At 34.6% G+C, this 19207-nt stretch overlaps 2 protein-coding genes across 2 annotated transcripts; both read left to right on the top strand.

The window, feature by feature from the left end:
* Positions 1-637: 637 nt before the first annotated feature.
* Positions 638-2239, top strand: LOC133860862 (gibberellin-regulated protein 4-like). The gene is made up of 4 exons (XM_062296493.1): positions 638-814; positions 970-1014; positions 1161-1191; positions 1846-2239. The coding sequence occupies exons 1-4, from the start codon at positions 746-748 to the stop codon at positions 2025-2027; spliced, it is 327 nt and encodes a 108-aa protein (XP_062152477.1). The 5' UTR covers positions 638-745; the 3' UTR covers positions 2028-2239.
* Positions 2240-7082: 4843 nt separating this feature from the next.
* Positions 7083-18573, top strand: LOC133859701 (structural maintenance of chromosomes protein 4-like). Its single transcript, XM_062295212.1, has 28 exons — positions 7083-7311; positions 7614-7703; positions 7878-7979; positions 8252-8428; positions 8515-8645; positions 9202-9280; positions 9354-9511; positions 9601-9676; positions 9913-10041; positions 10108-10252; positions 11509-11639; positions 12616-12768; positions 12865-13054; positions 13458-13591; positions 14260-14418; positions 15105-15413; positions 15501-15677; positions 15931-16014; positions 16095-16304; positions 16384-16473; positions 16570-16691; positions 16775-16930; positions 17024-17131; positions 17231-17291; positions 17615-17749; positions 17892-17979; positions 18104-18176; positions 18264-18573. Exons 1-28 carry the CDS (start codon positions 7162-7164, stop codon positions 18385-18387), a joined length of 3741 nt encoding a protein of 1246 aa, XP_062151196.1. The 5' UTR covers positions 7083-7161; the 3' UTR covers positions 18388-18573.
* Positions 18574-19207: the final 634 nt, after the last annotated feature.

Below are 19207 nucleotides of genomic sequence, written 5' to 3'. Positions count from 1 at the left end.
AATTATTGTACCATTATTAAGTGTAGCCTTAATTAAAGAATATTTTATTAACTTTTTATCATATTATAGCCTTTATTTATTTTATTTTATTTTATTTATATATCATATTAGAGATCTTATTCAATAGGAAGTTTTAGACTTTTAGACAACCGCTTAAGTCACTTAAGACTATGCCATTTTTTACCCTTTTAACGAATGAGTATATATAATTATAATCTACGCAAAAAGGTCCAATTTCAGGAAAATGAACCCGGATCACGTTCACACAGTAGTCCACCAAGATCCACGCCATCTCGAATTTTACTTGCGGGAAGAGGTATCAATGTTCTTTTTTTAAGAAAATATCAATATCAGTTGCATAACCACTTGGTATCAATGTTCTTATTGAAGAACATTGAAATTTTTTGTTATGCAACATAAATGTTTATGCACAAAAGCTTAGCCGTACCATCCAACAAGGGACACCTGGCATCATGTATATCAAATGTTCTGGCACGCCTGGCGGTGATAGATTAGCATGCACAGGTGTCATTTCTTAACATACGAGAGCACAGTGTAATCCATATGAATGAGCACACCTAAGAATTTCATGCCCAACCCACTTGCACTGATGTTCTATTTATACCCCCACACTCCTACCGCTGTAATCAAAAATCAAAACCCTCACCCCAAAAGCTTCTTCTCTTTGCCCCTGTTGTCCCAGTGTGTGCCTTTCAGGTTTGACAAGAGGGGTTTGTGAGTAGCAATGGCCATGGCGAAGTTTGTTGCTGCCTTGCTCTTGGCCCTCATTGCCATTTCTATGCTTCAAACCATGGTGGGTCTTTCTTTCGTCACTCTATATTCTACTATGAACATGAAACAAACTTTTTAAACCAAAAATTGAAAGGAAGAAAAATGTTCACTTCTGGGGATAAATTGTATTTACAATTTTTTTTTTTTTTTGGCCTTTTTGTTTTGTTCTGTTCACAGGTTGTGGCATCTCATGGGCATGGAGGTCATCACCATGACAATGGCGTAAGCTCTCTCTCTCTCTCTCTCTCTCTCTTCCCCAAATTAACAAAATGTGGGGGAGTTTGGATTTTTTTTTTTTTTTTTTAAATTTTTTATTCGGGCGATAATGGAATGTTTACTTTTTGGTCTAAATTTTTATGTGATTTCAGAATTATGGACCAGGGAGTCTCAAGAGCAACCGTAAGTAGTGATTCTTTCATTCTCATTTTATTTTCTTTTAGTACCTAGACATTTAGAGAGCCAGGAAAATTAACCCTTTTAAGGGATTGGAAATTGCATACATAATTCAGTAAAAATGGCAGAGAGTAGAGTAGATCCAGAGTGAAAATGCCCAAAAGTGGGTCATTTTCTTTCTCATTCCACTTTCATTTCCTCTCTCCTCCTTGTCCTTTCTTGCCTTTCTCTGCCCTCCTCCCATTTTCCTGTATATGGTTCAAGTACTTTATATCGTTTTACCCTATTTGTCTCGAGACCTGATCGGTGCAACTGTTGTGCATCTTTGTACATGAGTCCCACCACATGAATCCAACCCATGTCTCTAAAAACCTGCACAGCAGATGTGCAGAGTCTTTTCCCATTTGTCTTTGTTGCATTTTGGGGTCCTTAACTATGGTGAAAACTGAAAAGGAAGCGATTTATTAGATGCCCATCACAATGGTCGTTTCCTGTGTATGCGTTAAAAAATATTTTGACTGGTCAACGGTTGTTTCCTGTATGTATATGGGTTAAAAGGTTGTTTGACTGTGGTCAAAGGTTGTTTGACAACTTTTGCATGTGGGTCTTTGACTTGTGCGAAAACGAAATGATTATGTTTTGTAATTTTGAAATGCGTAGAATGCCCATCACAATGCTCGAGGAGGTGCAGCAAGACCCAATACCACAAGCCATGCATGTTCTTCTGTCAGAAGTGCTGCAATAAGTGCCTGTGCGTGCCTCCCGGGTACTATGGGAACAAAGCCGTGTGCCCTTGCTACAACAACTGGAAGACCAAGGAAGGAGGCCCCAAGTGCCCTTGAACTCTCCTATTACCACCTCACTACTACTAACTATATATCTCTGCTTCCTTTTGATATGGACTTTGTTTTGTTGGGTTGAAGATTTAAACTACTTTGCCAAAATCAGTCACTCCTTAGGGGTTTTACCTACATGTGAGCGGCTTTTCTATATGTTATCGATCTGTGAAATCTCTGGTTTCACTAATATATTTGCACTTCTTTTTGTTCGTGGATGGTGGAAATGGCATTTTTTATTTTTTATTTTTTTTCATTTTTAATGAAATTTGGCCACTGTGAACAAATTCTAGCCAACTCAGGATTGGACCCAAAAGCGAAAGGCTTAAATGATTAAATCCATGCCAATTAGCATACCTTAAAGAAAGAAATGCAAAAGGTTCGTTTTGGTACCCTACATGTGCCCATAATCTAGGGTGGTTGCCCACTTGTACGCCAAACGAACCACGGCGCCTGACACACGAGCTAGGGAATTATGTACCTTTCTGCCGCCACATTAAATTTGAGGTTGATTGAACTTTATATTTGCTAACCACAATTAAAATGGCAAATATGTAATTTTATTTTCGACTCATCTAATTGAAGCTATTAACGTACAAAAAAAAAAATCCAACCGAAATGCTATTTAATAATAAATATATGTTATTTCTTCATGGCCTGTATAGATCAAGAAAAAGAATACCATACCTTCATTATTTCACAAAATAAGCTTCCAATATTTGTCTGCGTAATCTCCATGCCCAAAATTAAAGAAGAAAAAATAGTATTGTGTGTGTTGAGAGACTATTACTCTTGACTCTAATTTCGCATAATGAAAGAATGAAGTCTAATTGGCTAATTTTACTTGTATCTAAGATGATGGATGTACACAAAAATTGGTTCATCTCATTATAGGCTTAAAACTAAACAAATAACTATGCTAGTCCACCCAAAATGAAAAAATCCAACAAAAAAATATTTAATCAATTTTATTTGGGAAAAAATATATTTTGCCTTCCAATTTTTTATTTATTCGGATTTTGTCATTTGGTATTCAATTCAAGAATAAGATATTTATGTTTTGCCAAAATTTGTCACTTTTTCATCAATAATTATTACTCTCCTCAGATTACCAAAAAATTGTCATTGTCCCCCAAATGAGAAAATACCCTTAAAACTAAAAAATTCCTTTAATTGATTTTCCACCTCTCGCTACCTGGAAAGACTTCAAATACCTGGATTAAGCTACTAACAACAACAAAATAGGAAAAAAAAATAAAAATAAAAAAATAACAACAAATACCTCAAAAGACAAGAATTTGTTGTATGAATCACATAATGTGACGGTGAGAGATGAATAAAGCCTATAATTTCAGAACCCAGAAGAGTTTCTAACAAGAACAAACCACAAAATACTAAAAAATCGACAATCTGGCTCATAATGCAACAATGAATACTAAATAAAGCCTAGAAACGCAAGAACCTTGATGAACCAAACAAAAACAACCCTTAGCCCTGGGTTCACAGCTTCAATGTACCCTACCTTGACGACCCAAAATGTTTATTTCCTACTTTTTCCAAATTGTAGTTACTCACCAAAAGAAGAGAGTACTTGGGTCTTTTGGTTATGTTTTTTATGAGTAATTTTAAGGACTTGTTTAGTTCGCGGAATAGACCTTTAGAATTGAATGACTATTCCCTAATTTTTTGTTTGGTAAAGATCTATTCCATAGATATAATAACTATTCCCTTACGAAGAGGAATACCTATTCCTCTAAAAAAGTGAGAGGAATAGTTATTCCTACATAAATAAACTATATTTTCCACACAAAAAAAAAATCACTTATTATTTTATATTTTCTTCCAATTTTTTATTTTTAATTTTTAAAAAAAGAGAAATCAAACCCTTACCTTAGCTGGGCAACCACCCATTGGGGTGGTTGGCCAGCTACATAAGGAGACATGGGTGGTGTGTGGTGGACCCCTGAGGCGTGTCGGGGGTGGTGCGACCACCCCTAGACCATTTGGATGTGGCATAGGCCACCCCTGATTTGCTTCGCGATTGACTACGGGGGTGGCCAACCACCCATCACCCACAGGTTTTCAATTTATTTATTTTTTTAATAATTTTGGTTTTTATTTTTTAATTTTCTTTATTTTTTTTTTAAAAAATAATTTTCAATTAAAGTATATGAGTTGTTACTAGACTAAAAAGTATAAATAATTATTCAATTCCGCTCTCTTTTATTTCTAGTAATAACTATTCCATTTCTCATTGGAATACTCATTCCGCAAACCAAACAAAGCCTAATAGTACATTAAGTGTTTATAAAAAAAATAAGGTGGCTTTTAAAATTACTATTTGATCAAAATCATCATTTGATCAATCACATGCTTAATGGTGATTTTAAAAGCCACATAATTTTTTGATCGACACTTAATGTACATGTAAAATTACTCAATGATTAAATCCAACGTCTAAGAGAGTACTTGGGTCTTTTGTTTATGTTTTTTCCTCATGGATGACATGGCATTGATATTAGGGTAGCTTGGATGCTGACGTGTCAAGTGGTATTCTTGTACAACACCAATACAACAACAGCACAATAACCCCTCACATGAGGGTGGGCCCCAGTATGTGGGACCCACCCTCATGTGAGGGATTGTTGTACAGTTGTTGTATTGGTGTTGTAAATCTAACATTTTTCGTGATTACATACATTATAGATAACAAACTTTTATTTTTGACGGAAAAGTAACTAGACTTATTTAAAATATATGTAAAACCTAAAGATTTTATTTTTGAAAGTAGAACCTCAAGGATTAAATCTAAACCAAATGAATACCTAAGAATTAAATATGATTTTTTCTTATTTACTAAAAGTAAAAAGGTTAAATACCCGGCTAGAGTCTCTTTCTTTTTCTGATAGAGATAAGCACAATTTTTTTTTTTTTTTTTTGTAGAAACAATTTATTGAAAAAGAGCAATGATTGTTTAGGCAAAATGTAAAAATAGATATTTAAATTTTGAAAAATAGACCTTTTGAGATATTCTAAAATAAATAAATAAATAAATATATTTAAGGAAAAATATTAATTTACTTATTAAGCAATCACGCAATTTCAGTTTACTCATTTGGTTTTTAAATTCAACATTTAACTCATTAAAGTGTTTTTTTTTTTTTTTTTTTTTTTTTTTTTTTTCACTCACTTCCTTTGAAACTTTATGTGACATTAACTTGTTACGTCATTTAAAAAAGAATGTTTTCTTTTTTAATACAAAAATTTATTAAAAATATTAAAACTTTTAAAAAATGTAAAAAAGAGCCTCCCTCCATCTTTATAAGGGTGGGGGACTCAAACGGTGAGGTATTTGAGCGTCCATTGAGGAGTGGCTCAGGCAGCCACCCCTCAGCAATGTGGTGGCTCACACGACAACTACTATCATGAGTTTGGAATGGTCGCATAACCTACAATTTTATATTCTTTTAGATTGTTGTTGTTGTTGTTGTGTTTTTTTTTTTTTTTTTTTTTTTTTTTTAAATAAAATGACAAAATTGTTTACGTGGCATTAACGAGTTTAATGCCCCTACACAGTTTTTGATGGTTTTAACAGAAGGAGTGAAGTGAATATGTCAAAACACTTAAGGTCATGTTTGGGTAACTCATATTTTTATTTATTTTTAATTATATTTTATTATTTTTGAAAAACATGTTTGGGTTGATTTTTGTAATTCAAGTTTTATTCAACTTTTTTTAAATTTTGTCTCAATTTCTCTAAATAATCTAAGAACAATTTTAAAAACAAATTTTATCGGTATTCGTAATTTTGAATATAGTAAAGAACAGTCGAATACAATACAAAAAAATCGCACATCTAACTTGTCATAAAAAGTTAAAAGTTTGATTAAAAAACTGATGGAGTAAAATTATATTTTTCCTATACTTAAATTGACTTGCACATGTTTGTGTTCAGAATGTAAGAACTAATAATAATTGAAAGAGAGATAAATGAAACAGAAGAAACATAGATTTTAGGTGGTTCGTCTTATAACTACATCCACACATCAAAGCCTCTTTTAGAGCACTCCCAATGACTTATGTATTTTTCAATCTAGAATAACTAATCAAAATCTATTTTATTTAGTTTAGCTAATGAGTTTTAAAATGCTCTATACATCCGATTATATATTATTAACTCTCTATATATATTTTTTTAATTTTTCATTAATTTTTTTTCATTATATTATTTTTTTTCACGTGGGTCCCGCTTGATAACTTCATTACTTTACACACTTTTCCTTAGATCTCCACTATAAAAGAAGAAATTTTTAGGAAGAACGTGGAGCGGTGGAGGGAAAAAAAAAAAAAAAAAAAGAAGCTAAAAAGGTAGAGATAAAGAATAAAATAAAATAAATAAGTGAATAGTATAACTCTACTTGTAGAGTTGCACTATTTATGGAATTAAGAAAAATCTATTAAAGAGTTTGAATACATAAGCTGATGGAGTCTCTTTTTAGCACTTTTGTTATCCATTCTAACTTAAAGTTGCAAATAGATAATCCATTGAGAGTGCTCTTAAGCTACATCTTTCCTTGATTATTTGATTGTATACAAGATTATATTTGTAGAAAAATAGTCTGAACATTATAAATCTATTTTACTTCTATATTAACAACAATAAATATAATTTATTATATTGTAACTATTATTTATTGAATTATAGTAACTCTTGTCTCTTGAGTGCTTGTAACTCTTGTCTCAATACAGAAAACTCACCTAATTTATGGAAAACGAAATTATTAGTAATAATCAACACGAAAAGAAACTTTGAGCAATCCAGAAACACCAAAACGTATTTGAGGGAAATAGTCGCTAAAAGCCATCCTCGATCGGACTGCTGCAGCTGAAAGTGGGGTTGCTATCAACAAGTACAACAATTGGGCCCAAGCCCACCATTTCTTTCAAAAATCTAGAATACTTTCAACTTCCCGCCAAAACCCCCCTCCCGTAACCAAAAAAATATTTTATTTCATTTTTATTGGCAGTGTAGAAAAGAAATCATAAAAATCAAGGGGCTTTTCGTTTCATCTTATTTTGGAGCATCCGAATTCCATTTCTCGTGGAACCGGAAACCCGAAGCGTTTTGAAAGGGCAAAAAATGGGGATGGAAGCGCAGGACGAGTTGATGGCCGACGGTTCGGGTTCGGCGGAGAGGAGATCCGGAGCCCCGAGGCTGTTCATCAAAGAGATGGTCATGAGGAACTTCAAGTCCTACGCCGGCGAGCAACGCGTCGGTCCCTTCCACAAGGTTAGGGTTCCTCTTCGCTCTTATCCTCCTCCTCTTTTCAACAAGTTTAATTTTAAGTTTATGCCGAGAAAACGATTGAAATATCGGGTAAAATTCGGTGTGATAATCTTATATTTTGCGAGGTAGCTTTTTTTGAATGGAAGAAATTCTGAAAAATTCAACTGAGCCGAGTATTTGGGCTAGAATGTGTATGAATTTTTCTATGCGTGGTAGCAAAGAAGGAAACTCTCTCTCGCGCGCGCTCGCTCTACCTTATTTGATTTTTTATTTTTTTATTTTTATATATTTGTTTGGGGTATCAGAGCTTTTCAGCAGTGGTTGGACCGAATGGGAGTGGGAAAAGCAATGTGATAGATGCGATGCTGTTTGTGTTCGGGAAGCGAGCTAAGCAGGTATAATGGATTTTACTTTCTTCACCGATGTTGGGTATCGATTTGGAAGATGTTTTTGCTGAGTTTGGCTCTAAATGCAACAAAAATACTTTAGAGCTAAGAGACACTGCATTCGAGTTCTCTTTTGTGTTTGTGTTCACTCTGTGTCTAATTGTCTTGGCTTTAAATGTGCAGATGCGACTTAATAAAGTGTCGGAGCTGATCCACAATTCCACTAATCACCAAAATTTGGACAGTGCTGGTGTTTCTGTACACTTCCAGGAGATCGTTGATCTGGTAGGTAAATTTAATCTTTCTTACATGGGTGATGTTGGCAGTAACTGCTTTGCCTTTTCTTTTGATTGGTTGCCCAGAGAAGCTAATAAGAAGAAAGGAAAGTAAAATTTAACTAACCCATTTGGTTTTTTCAGTCCTGAGCAAGATAATTGTTTCTTATAGTTATTAGAGTAAGATTTAAATTTTTTGATTTTTCCCTAATCGGTAACCATATGAAAAACTTTAAGAAATTTTACTTTCATAGATTCTTAAGCTATTATTAATGATTACAGGATGATGGAACATATGAAGCTGTTCCAGGGAGTGATTTTGTGATTACCCGAGTTGCCTTCCGGGATAACTCCTCTAAATATTTTATTAATGACCGTTCAAGTAATTTTACTGAAGTTACGAAGAAACTGAAAGGGAAAGGAGTTGACCTGGACAATAACCGTTTTCTGATTCTTCAGGTTCAGTAGTTGTTATGCAGTAGCTCTAGTTTGAATTAGAAGTTTATTTCCACTTTTTCTATAACTTTCTTGTTGGGTGTTGCCAGGGTGAAGTCGAGCAGATTTCACTGATGAAGCCAAAAGCTCAAGGCCCCCATGATGAAGGTTTTCTTGAATATCTTGAAGACATAATTGGAACTAACAAATACGTTGAAAAAATTGAAGAATCATATAAGCAGTGAGTACATTTCCTGCGTGTTAACTTAGTTGAAAGTTTGCCTTTTTAGAACTGCTTGCTACATTGACTTCCTATTTTTAATAATGCGTCACATGTACTACTTGTGTTTGTCCTAACTACAAGGCGCAATATCTTGTTGGTTAGCTGACAAATTGAAAGTTACTTAGCAAGAGGAAAAAAAAAAAAACTGAAAATTGGAAGTTTGAGAATGGGAGGTTTAACTTGTACATGGGTAATTTATAGGAGAGCCTGTCTTTACAATGTATTAGTTGAAAGAGCCAACCGTGTGATAGCATCATACACAGTGTTTTTCGTTTAGATGCAAGAGTATGTCGTCTCAGATGCTGCTGCTGTTATCAAACTGGTGTTCACTTATTAATTTATTTAACTAATTTCCTTTCCTAGCAATTCAGCTTCGCTGCTTTTTGCTCACTTCCAAATATCTTGTCTACTTCTCTGGTCCATTTAATTGAAATGAATACTAACATTCCTTACCTGAATAGCATTTTGTCATATTTCTTAACACCTGTTAATAATCTTCTTATTCATCTCATAGGCTAGAATCTCTCGATGAGAGCAGGTCTGGGGTGGTGCAAATGGTTAAGTTAGCAGAGAAAGAAAGAGATAGCTTGGAGGTATGTAGATGTTATTGCATATCACTACATCATCTTATGTTTAATGTATCTGCTCACATATTTTTTGCCACAGGATGTGAAGAATGAAGCAGAAGCATACATGCTGAAAGAGCTATCGCTTTTGAAGTGGCAAGAGAAAGCCACAAATATGGCTCATGAAGATACCAATACAAAAATGGTTCAACTACAGGCGAATGTTTCTGGTTTAGAAGAAAATCTGAAGACTGAAAGGTATATGCTTATGAGATCTACTGAAGTTGCATATTCTTAGTTGAAACAAAAAAATTGTTTCTGATGAAGATTTTGACATCTTATATTAGGGAGAAGATAAAAGAAAGTAATATAACATTGAAGGAGCTTGAAACTACGCATAACAAGCATATGAAGAGACAAGAGGTTAGCAGAGCATTCGTCTGATCTGATATTTTTCATAAACAAAAGTCTATCAGAACCTATTAATATCATTGGTATACGATTGTCTCAATGAGAGGAGAATATAGTAGTATATCAATTTTCAGGCCATGTGTTGGCCATTTTTTGAAATGAGACATCTGCATTGAATGTTATCATACTGAATTCACTTTGACTTTATTTGAATGATCTATTATTAAGCTTTTGTTTTGTATGGTTAGGAACTGGATAATCAACTTAGAAGTTGTAAGGAAGAGTTTAAGGAGTTTGAAAGGCAGGATGTCAAATATCGGGAAGATTTGAAGCATATGAAGCAAAAGATCAAGAAACTTGATGATAAACTTGAAAAGGTGAGGAAGATATTTGTCTAATTAAACCGAACACAATTTTTTTTAACTTTTCGCTTTCCATTTCAGGATTCATCAAAGATCATTGAGTTAGAAAAGGAGTGCGAAAAGTCCACAGACCTGATTCCAAAACTAGAGGAAAATATTCCAAATCTGCAAAAGTTCTTGCTGGATGAGGAGAAAGTCTTAGAGGAAATTAAAGATAATTCTAAAGGTGGTTTTCTGTTTTCAATTACGTAAAATAGAGTATGTTGTGTAGTTGTATTTTTTTATCATACTTCAAACAATTATATGTGGTGGCCTTAAATTTTATCATAACTGTTTATGTATGTTTTAGGTCATTCTATACTATTTTGTTTTGTTTCGTCTTTCTATGAAATGTTTTTTTTTTGTGGGTAAGCTACCTCCCTATTTGGAAACTAGGATTCTCTTTATGTTGTTTGGCAGTTTATTTGGGTTTGAATACAAAGTTTTTTCAAGTCAATTTTTTTTTTCCTCTCTCTCTCTCTCTCTCTCTCTCTCTCTCTCTAAGCCATCCCCCATAGTAGATATAACACTTTGGTTCTTTGATTATTAAATGGCAATCCAGTGGTTAAATATCAAGAGGATATCTGAATAGCATAGAATGGAGTTCTGACATTCGCAGTTTGCATTATGATTATTTATGATGTATATGATTCATATGGTATAAATTAGTATGCAAGGTAGAACTGTTTTGTTTTTTTTTTTTTTTCCTTTTTTCCATATATTCGTTATCTGTATTTTACTTGGATTTGGAAGTTCGTTTAGCGTTACAATTTTATTGGAAATCTCAGTATGATTTTCAGATGGGAGTAGGAACTTTAGTATTAAAAGGATTTTGGATTTTTTTTTTTCCCCATGTCTGACCATGCGAAAGGTTCTTCCCTTGACAATGTCAACACATCTCAAGTTGGTGTTGTTTTGTACTCTGCTTTTTGCCAAAGATTAGTGCATCATTTGTGTTGAATTCTTACATGGTTTATCCATACTATTAGGCATTTGATTCTGTTTATTGCATAACCTAGGTCCTGTCCTAATTCATCAATAAATAACCTAGTCCTGTCCTAGTTTAGAAAAGTAAAATCTTAAACAGCATAACTTACCAACCAAAAAAGAAAAAAGAAAATATTTACACAGAGAGCATATATGGGAGCTATTTCCTGCTTTGTTCTATGAGATATGGGCAGAGAACCAGGTAGGGGGACCAAGAAGTTTCTTTGGGTGATTGGCATGGATCCCTGCTTTTTTTGGATTTCTGTTTTTTGTATTTTCTTGTTTTTCCTGGTAAACTATTATTCCATGCTCTCTTTTGGGTGGTGGGGGATGGTTTACTATTTTGTTGAAGAGTTAATCCCCCTTGAAATGATCGACGTCATACTTCAAATCAATACCAGACATCATGTGCAGTTAATTATTCAAAGTGTTACTTACCTTTGATTGGTTGTGCAGTTGAAACTGAGAGATACCGTGCTGAGCTTACAAAAGTTCGTGCTGAATTAGAACCATGGGAAAAGCAACTAATTGAACATAAAGGAAAACTTGAAGTTGCATGTACTGAAAGCAAGCTTTTGAGTGAAAAGGTGAGGTTGGTACTTTGCTATTGTCTTGTAAATTAATTTAGGGTGCGTTTGAGATTGCGATTTCGTAGAGAAAAAGTGCAATTTTAATCCAAATTGCAGAAAATAAATCGTTTGGAAACTGCGTTTTTAAAAAATTGCGATTTGAAAACGCAGAAAAGTGCTTATTCAAATCGCAGGCAATGTTGAGCTTTTTTGAAAACGCAGTATTTTAAAAGGCTAACTTACGATTTTAAAGGCCAAACTGCGATTTTGTCAAACGCTTAACTGCATTTTTAATAATCACTTTTTAAAATCGCTATTTTTAAATCGCACTTTTTGAAATCGCAAACCCAAATGGACCCTTGAAGGATGCATGAAAGCACTAGCTATTTCTAGTGTTCCACTATAATCCTTTTCTCACAATATAAGTTGGAAAAAATTGCAATAAGCATATTCGTCCCTGTAATCTTGGTTAATTTCTTCATGGCTACAATTTCATTGGCAAAAGTTTCTATGATATCCAATCGTGTATACTCAGAGCATATCTTTTATAGTAACTTTGTTAGAAGTATTTTTCTTTGTCTATATTATTTTACCTGTGATCAGGAGCGCATTTGAATGATTTTAGTGAAATTTAGCCGTTTTTATCCCTTGCTATTATATAATTTTCCAGTATAGTTTCATACTGAACAAATGGAGCCTAAAGAAAGTTTAGTAGGTAGTCGCATTTACAGAATTTTTTAAAATTTTCCTCTCCTTTTGTTTCCTGATTCATTTGGTTCACACAAAGGATATTGAATATTGGTTGTCATTTGAATTCTAGAAGACCAGCGTCTTAATTGAATATTGGAGTTTTATCCAGTCTTCAGACATCGCTAGAAAAGCAATATTCATACTCTAGTGTTGTAGTGTTTGCAACTCATGGGGAACTTGTACAGTCTTTTAATTAGTGGAGATTGTCATATAGTTGGCTGAAAGTGATGGTTGACTGTTTCAGCATGAAGCTGGTCGTGCAGCATTTGAGGATGCTCAAAAGCAGATGGACGTTATATTGGGGAAAATAAAAACAAAAACTGCAAGCATAGCAAATATTCACACCGATATAGAAAAGAACAAGCTTGAAGCTTCAGAAGCTCGCATAGTGGAACAAGTTTGTGTTTTCATGATAATTACTTGAATTCATGTTCTCTCACTTGTTGTTTTACTATATTAGGGTACACGATGAGATTACTTGAGCCTTTTGCAGCAATGCATTAAAGAACAAGATGCACTGATTCCTATTGAACAAGCTGCAAGGCAGAAGGTTGCAGAACTTAAGTCTATTATGGATTCTGAGAAGAGTCAGGGATCAGTTCTTAAAGCAATCTTGCAGGCGAAGGAGTCCAACCAAATTGAGGGAATATATGGCCGAATGGGTGATCTTGGGGCAATTGATGGTAATCTTGTGCTTGTGATTCATATATAACTCTCTTTCTTCTTTCCATCTTTCTGAACTTCACACAATAATCTTTTGAAGTCTTTGAATTTCAGTGTGCATCTCAATCAACTGATGTGTAGTTAAATTTTATTGTGGCTTTCATGTATTTGCGTTTCCCAACAGTTCTTGCGGAACAATATGTGTTATTCATATTAGTTTAGTTTGTTTGTTATTTTAGGAAATAGCGATTGGTTTTGCTACTCTTCCACTGTTTTGTTTCCAATTCTTGGTGTGCTTGATGTTTAATGCATCAACAAGATCAATATTTTCTTTGCCCTGTATTATAGTGATATCAATTTCATGAATGTTCTTCATCAGTTTATGTCTCGGTATTCACTTCCTTGTGGTTTTTCTATTTGCAGCAAAATACGATGTTGCTATATCAACAGCATGTTCTGGACTTGATTATATTGTAGTGGAAACAACCAGCGCAGCCCAAGCATGTGTTGAGCTACTCCGGAGGGAGAATCTTGGTGTTGCAACTTTCATGATATTGGTATCAATTTCATATTATATAATCTGCAGGAATTTGTACTGTCCAAACAGTTACCTTAATGTTTTGAGAACTTGAAAGACCTTGTTTACTTGAAAGTTGGGTGCTAGATTGGTCCAGTTGGATCCTAGTAAAGAACTTGATGACAGATCTCTTGGATTGAAGCTTGGACAAAGCTGTGTGCATGATTTTGATCTCTCCAGTTTCTATCACTTCAGTTTTGAATTACCAAAATATAGATTGTTCCTATACAACTGAATCTACCAGCCGGTTTTGAGATGGTAAAAAGAGACATTCTGCAGACTAAAGAAAATCTTTACATATAGTGAGATCTATTCGATTACTCACTCTAGGTTCATGTTGCAAAAGTTTGTTACATTCTGGAGATGTGCACTTATAAAAAAATAAACATTCTGGAGATGTGCAACTAAAACTTTACATCAGCCACAGTGGTTTTGAAATTTTAATGGCATAACTCTTTTAGAAAAATTGTGGAGTAAAAAATTTTAGTAAAGGATGATTCAGATTTAGTGGGCACTTAATTGTTAATCGTAGGCCGTTTGATACTTTTTCCTTCATATACAATACCTTCTATTATCTATATAGTACCGTTTGAAGATTCATAACACCGTGGATTTATTTATTTTTTAAATTTTAATTTCCTGTTGCAGGAGAAGCAAGTTGCTCTTTTAACCAAGTTGAAGGAGATTGTAAGCACTCCAGAGGGAGTTCCACGTCTTTTTGATTTAATTAAAGTTCAGGATGAAAGAATGAAACTTGCTTTTTTCGCAGCATTGGGAAACACTGTTGTCGCTAAGGATCTCGACCAGGTAATTTCCAATTTCTTTGTAACTCTAGGATTATTCTTCTGATTTCAAACTGAAAAAGAATGCAGCATTATATGTTCATAAGTTCTATGTAAAAGCATGCTGGTGTTTTTATGGTTTGGCATTTGTGGCTGATGAGCTGATTTTGTAACTCGTATAAATCTTGGTTTATCTGGATTAGTTCCATGGAATAGCTAAAGTTATAGTTTGTAACTTTTCAGAATCTTTTTCCCTCTCTTTGTACGTGTCCGTTTATAAAATATTTTGCACATTCTGGCTTTTGACGGATTCTTATCAACTGGAAACCAAGTCAGAGGAGAAGAAAATTTTAGCTGGGTTACTGTTGATAGAATCTCAAGTAAGATATGTCGCCATGCAAGAAAATGTATTCTGAGATAAGGAATGGTTTTTTAGGCATTAGTCATCTTAGCGCTGGCCTACTTTGAATCGGAAACTTAATTCTGTTAAAACTAAATGGGACTAGCATTTAATTCCTTATTTGTTGTGTTTTCTTGACGAGGTTAAATCCTCAAGTTCCTTTTTTTTTTTTGGGTGGTTCCCATCATATTGTGTGTAATAGCCTGTTTTAGACGCAAGTAAACGTTGGGAGTCTATATGGTCGATTCTCCCCTAAATATTCATTTCAGCTTAGCAAAATATTTAAATAGCTTCTCTTTTCCAATTTTCAGGCAACACGTATTGCATACAATGGAAACCAAGAATTTCGACGTGTGGTAACACTTGATGGTGCACTTTTTGAAAAATCGGGTACAATGAGTGGTGGGGGAAGTAAGCCTCGTGGTGGCAAAATGGGCACATCTATTCGAGCTGCCAGTGTTTCCGTAGAAGCTGTTGCAAATGCTGAGAAGGAACTCTCTACATTTGTAGAAAAATTAAATAGCATCCGCCAAAGAATCGCCGAGGCAGTGCGGCGTTACCAGGCGGCAGAAAAAAGAGTTGTATCCTTGGAGATGGAATTAGCTAAGAGCCAGAAAGAGGTAACTCCCAGTTGGGAATTTACCAAGGTACCTTTTAACTGATATGCTCAAAGGGAATTTGATGCATTAAGAAATTCTCTTCAACAGATTGACAGTTTGAATTCACAAAATAGTTATCTTGAGAAACAACTTGATTCGCTGGAGGCTGCATCACGGCCAGGGAAGGATGAGCTTGATAGGTTGGAGGAGCTCAGGAAAGTAATTTCTAAAGAAGAAACGGAGATTGATAAACTTATAAAAGGGTCTAAGCAGCTGAAGGAAAAGGTGGGTGACAAACTTTATTAACTTTTGTTTTCTTTGCATGTTGCAGCTCGATCTTCATGTTTACCTGCACAACAAATTTTTTGCTAGTTGCATTTCGCCGTTGGTGGTTTATGTCTGGTTTTCCTCCTAAGTTGCTTTTTCTTTTTTTGGTTTTCTCTGCAGTTGAATATTGCATGTCTAACACGAATAATTATATTGCACTTATTTTGATACCTCAGTTTGTTTGATTTATGCTTACTTTTCACCGCTTTAGGCTTTGGAGCTTCAGAATAATATAGAAAATGCTGGTGGAGAAAGATTGAAAGCACAGAAGTCAAAGGTCACTAAGATTCAATCTGTGAGTATGTGAAAACATTATGAAGCCTTCAAGTTACTCTAATGGAGTCTCTGTACTAATTTATGCTACCCAACTGTCAGGATATTGATAAAAGTAGCACGGAGGTCAACCGTCACAGAGTCCAAATAGAGACTGGCCACAAAATGTTGAAGAAGTTAACTAAGGGAATTGAGGAGTCCAAGAAGGAGAAAGAAAGACTTGTTGAAGAGAAGGAAAAATTAAGAAGTGTTTTCAAGGAAATAGAGCAGAAAGCATTTGCAGTTCATGAAAATTATAAAAAGACAGAGGAGGTTTATTATTTTTATTTTTAATAAAAAAGCAAAATAAGATTTTCTTTTGCTGATATATGATTTTTACCCTCTTGTATAGTTGATTGATAAACATAAAGAAGCGTTAGATACGGAAAAGTCCAATTACGAGAAAGTTAAAAAGACTGTCAATGAATTACGTGCATCCGAGGTACTGTGTTAAATTAATGCATCTTTTTTGTTTCTTGTTAGTTGTTTTTGTCATGTTTTCTGATACCTTGTTTATGATTTCTCTGTAATGGCACAGGTTGATGCTGACTACAAATTACAGGATATGAAGAAGGCATACAAGGAGTTGGAATTGAAGGGGAAGGGTTACAGGAAAAAGCTTGATGACTTGAAAAATGCTCTTATAAAGCACATGGAACAGTATGTACTTTTATGAACAACTCTTTGAATCTACAGTGTCTTAATGATTTTGAAGCATGCTTAACATTGTATACTGGTTGCAGAATTCAGAAGGATTCGGTGAACCCTGAAAAGCTTCAGGCTAACTTGACAGATGGAGCTCTTAATCAGGCTTGTGATCTAAAGAGTGCCCTTGAAATGGTAGCATTGCTGGAAACCCAACTGAAAGAGATGAATCCAAATCTTGATTCTATCTCAGAGTACGAATTTATCTGTTGTCCTTAAAACACATCATCTAACTTGAGTAGACTTTTCAACATAACACTACTAAATATACATAATATAATTAATAGGTATCGGAGAAAGGTATCATTATACAATGAACGAGTTGGGGAACTAAACAATGTCACTCAACAACGCGATAACATAAAGAAGCAGTATGATGAATGGAGGAAGAAGAGGCATGCATATCCTTCTTTATTTCTATTTCCGATTTGTGTTCTTTACAATCCTCCGCTGTTTTGTCAGTTTTTTCTCAACTGCATCTGGTATGATAGCAGGTTGGATGAGTTCATGGCAGGGTTCAATGCAATATCTTTGAAGCTAAAGGAGATGTATCAGGTTGGTGAATAGATCCCTCTCAAATTTTAACTGGATTATAAACTTTATGGTCCTTTTTGACTCTTTGATCTTCGTATGAAAATGATTTGAATATGCCTTAAACAGTTTGAATTGCAAGAAATGTGGTCGGTGACATTTGTATTTGGACTCTGAATTATGTTCTCTCATTGAATAACTACACTTTTGGTTGGCCTTTGATGAAGTATGTATGATAGGGGGAGATGCACTAGTTTTTTTTCTTCATAATCGATGCTGCTTGTGTCATCCTCATTTCCTTTTCTTCTTGTCTCATTTGCTTTTGCTTCTTAATGAGCTTGCTACAGATGATCACACTTGGGGGTGATGCTGAACTTGAGCTTGTGGACTCTTTGGATCCTTTCTCTGAAGGTGTAGTTTTCAGTGTCAGGCCACCAAAGAAGAGCTGGAAGAATATTGCCAATTTATCGGGTGGTGAAAAGGTTATCTTTGAACAGTGTAGACTTTTCCTCTTTTTCTATTTGGGCCTCTGATCTCCCTGAATGACTAGCATGTTTATTATCTATGAATCCCTGAATCTTACTCAGTTGAGTAATATACTGTTGTTCATTTTACTGCTTTCAGACTCTGAGTTCATTAGCTCTTGTTTTCGCACTTCATCACTACAAGCCAACCCCGCTTTATGTAATGGATGAAATTGATGCTGCGCTGGGTATTTTTCCTGAATCCTTCAGCATAATTTCATTTTTTCTAATACTGATCGAAAAAAAGAAAAAGAAAAAATCATTTTTTTCAATTCGTTTTATCTATATCTTTTTGGTCAATATGTTGTGCAGACTTCAAAAATGTTTCTATTGTGGGGCACTATGTGAAGGACCGGACAAAGGACGCACAGTTTATAATCATAAGGTAGGCTGGATGACTTATGGAGTTATTGCTAGTTACTGAGATAGTTACTTACGCTGTTCTTTGTCTTTTCTTTAATGGCATATGCAGCCTAAGAAACAACATGTTTGAATTGGCCGATCGACTTGTGGGGATCTACAAAACTGATAATTGCACCAAGAGCATTACAATTAACCCAGGGAGTTTAATGGTGTGTGAAAAAGCTGCTTTGTGATGCACTTTGTTTAAGGTGACATTCCTCAGTTAATGGTGTCCATGATCAGTTATTTATTCGGTTCGTCTGACCCTGCAGGCGGCACATATCACTCATTTTAAGTTTTTAACATACTGATGTGTATTATATATATATATATTAGATAAATATAAGATCTAATTGATGTGTTAATAATGCCTTTGCATATATTCACGTGTTCCTTTAAATTGCATTGATGTTGCCACGAGCCTAGGCTAGCAGGCTTCATATTTATTCCGGATAGAAAATGGTTAGGGCATTGCCCAAAAGTAGGGAGGAGAAAAAGAGTTTCACTCGGTTAGTGCGAGGCAAAGACCAGACTTTTGAAAATTTGGTAAATGAGTGGGTTTTCCAGATTTTGTTTTTTAATAAATTCCACCTTATAAGACCCGTGGGCCGTGGCCGAAGGGGTCTTATTGAGACACTTGAATTGGATTTTGGTATGTGTTCAAGAAAGAGAAAAAGGTTAAAATTTCAATCCTTGCCTCGCATGGAAGGTGTATTTAATAATCCAGGCTTTGGCCAATATAAGGAATGGTTTTGACATTATCTAATGAGTACATTTAACATTTTGAAAAGGTTTGTAAATTTTGGAATGTGAAAGCAATTTTACAGGTCTCGTGTCCGTTGCAACAGCTGAATATATCGGTGAACATCATAGTAAATGTCACTAACTAATATCTCCATGACTTGAGAGCTGCTGCATGAAGTGGGACCTGCAAGAAAATGCGTCATTCCTTTGTTACTTGATCGCATAAGCATTATTTATCCTCCTACGATTTCTTTTTGTTCTACGTAACAT

Source organism: Alnus glutinosa, chromosome 2, assembly GCF_958979055.1.
Source record: "Alnus glutinosa chromosome 2, dhAlnGlut1.1, whole genome shotgun sequence".
Taxonomy (NCBI): Eukaryota; Viridiplantae; Streptophyta; class Magnoliopsida; order Fagales; family Betulaceae; genus Alnus; species Alnus glutinosa.
This window is presented reverse-complemented; position numbering and strand designations above follow the sequence as displayed.

What these genes read in the sequence shown, in the direction of transcription:
- LOC133860862 (XM_062296493.1), top strand. Translation starts at nt 746, where the DNA reads ATGGCCATGGCGAAGTTTGTTGCTGCCTTGCTCTTGGCCCTCATTGCC. An exon ending in TTTCTATGCTTCAAACCATG is followed by an intron (nt 815 to 969) that starts GTGGGTCTTTCT and finishes TTCTGTTCACAG; the next exon opens with GTTGTGGCATCTCATGGGCA. An exon ending in AGGGAGTCTCAAGAGCAACC is followed by an intron (nt 1,192 to 1,845) that starts GTAAGTAGTGAT and finishes TGAAATGCGTAG; the next exon opens with AATGCCCATCACAATGCTCG.
- LOC133859701 (XM_062295212.1), top strand. Translation starts at nt 7,162, where the DNA reads ATGGGGATGGAAGCGCAGGACGAGTTGATGGCCGACGGTTCGGGTTCG. An exon ending in ACCGTTTTCTGATTCTTCAG is followed by an intron (nt 8,429 to 8,514) that starts GTTCAGTAGTTG and finishes GGGTGTTGCCAG; the next exon opens with GGTGAAGTCGAGCAGATTTC. An exon ending in TTGCAACTTTCATGATATTG is followed by an intron (nt 13,592 to 14,259) that starts GTATCAATTTCA and finishes TTCCTGTTGCAG; the next exon opens with GAGAAGCAAGTTGCTCTTTT.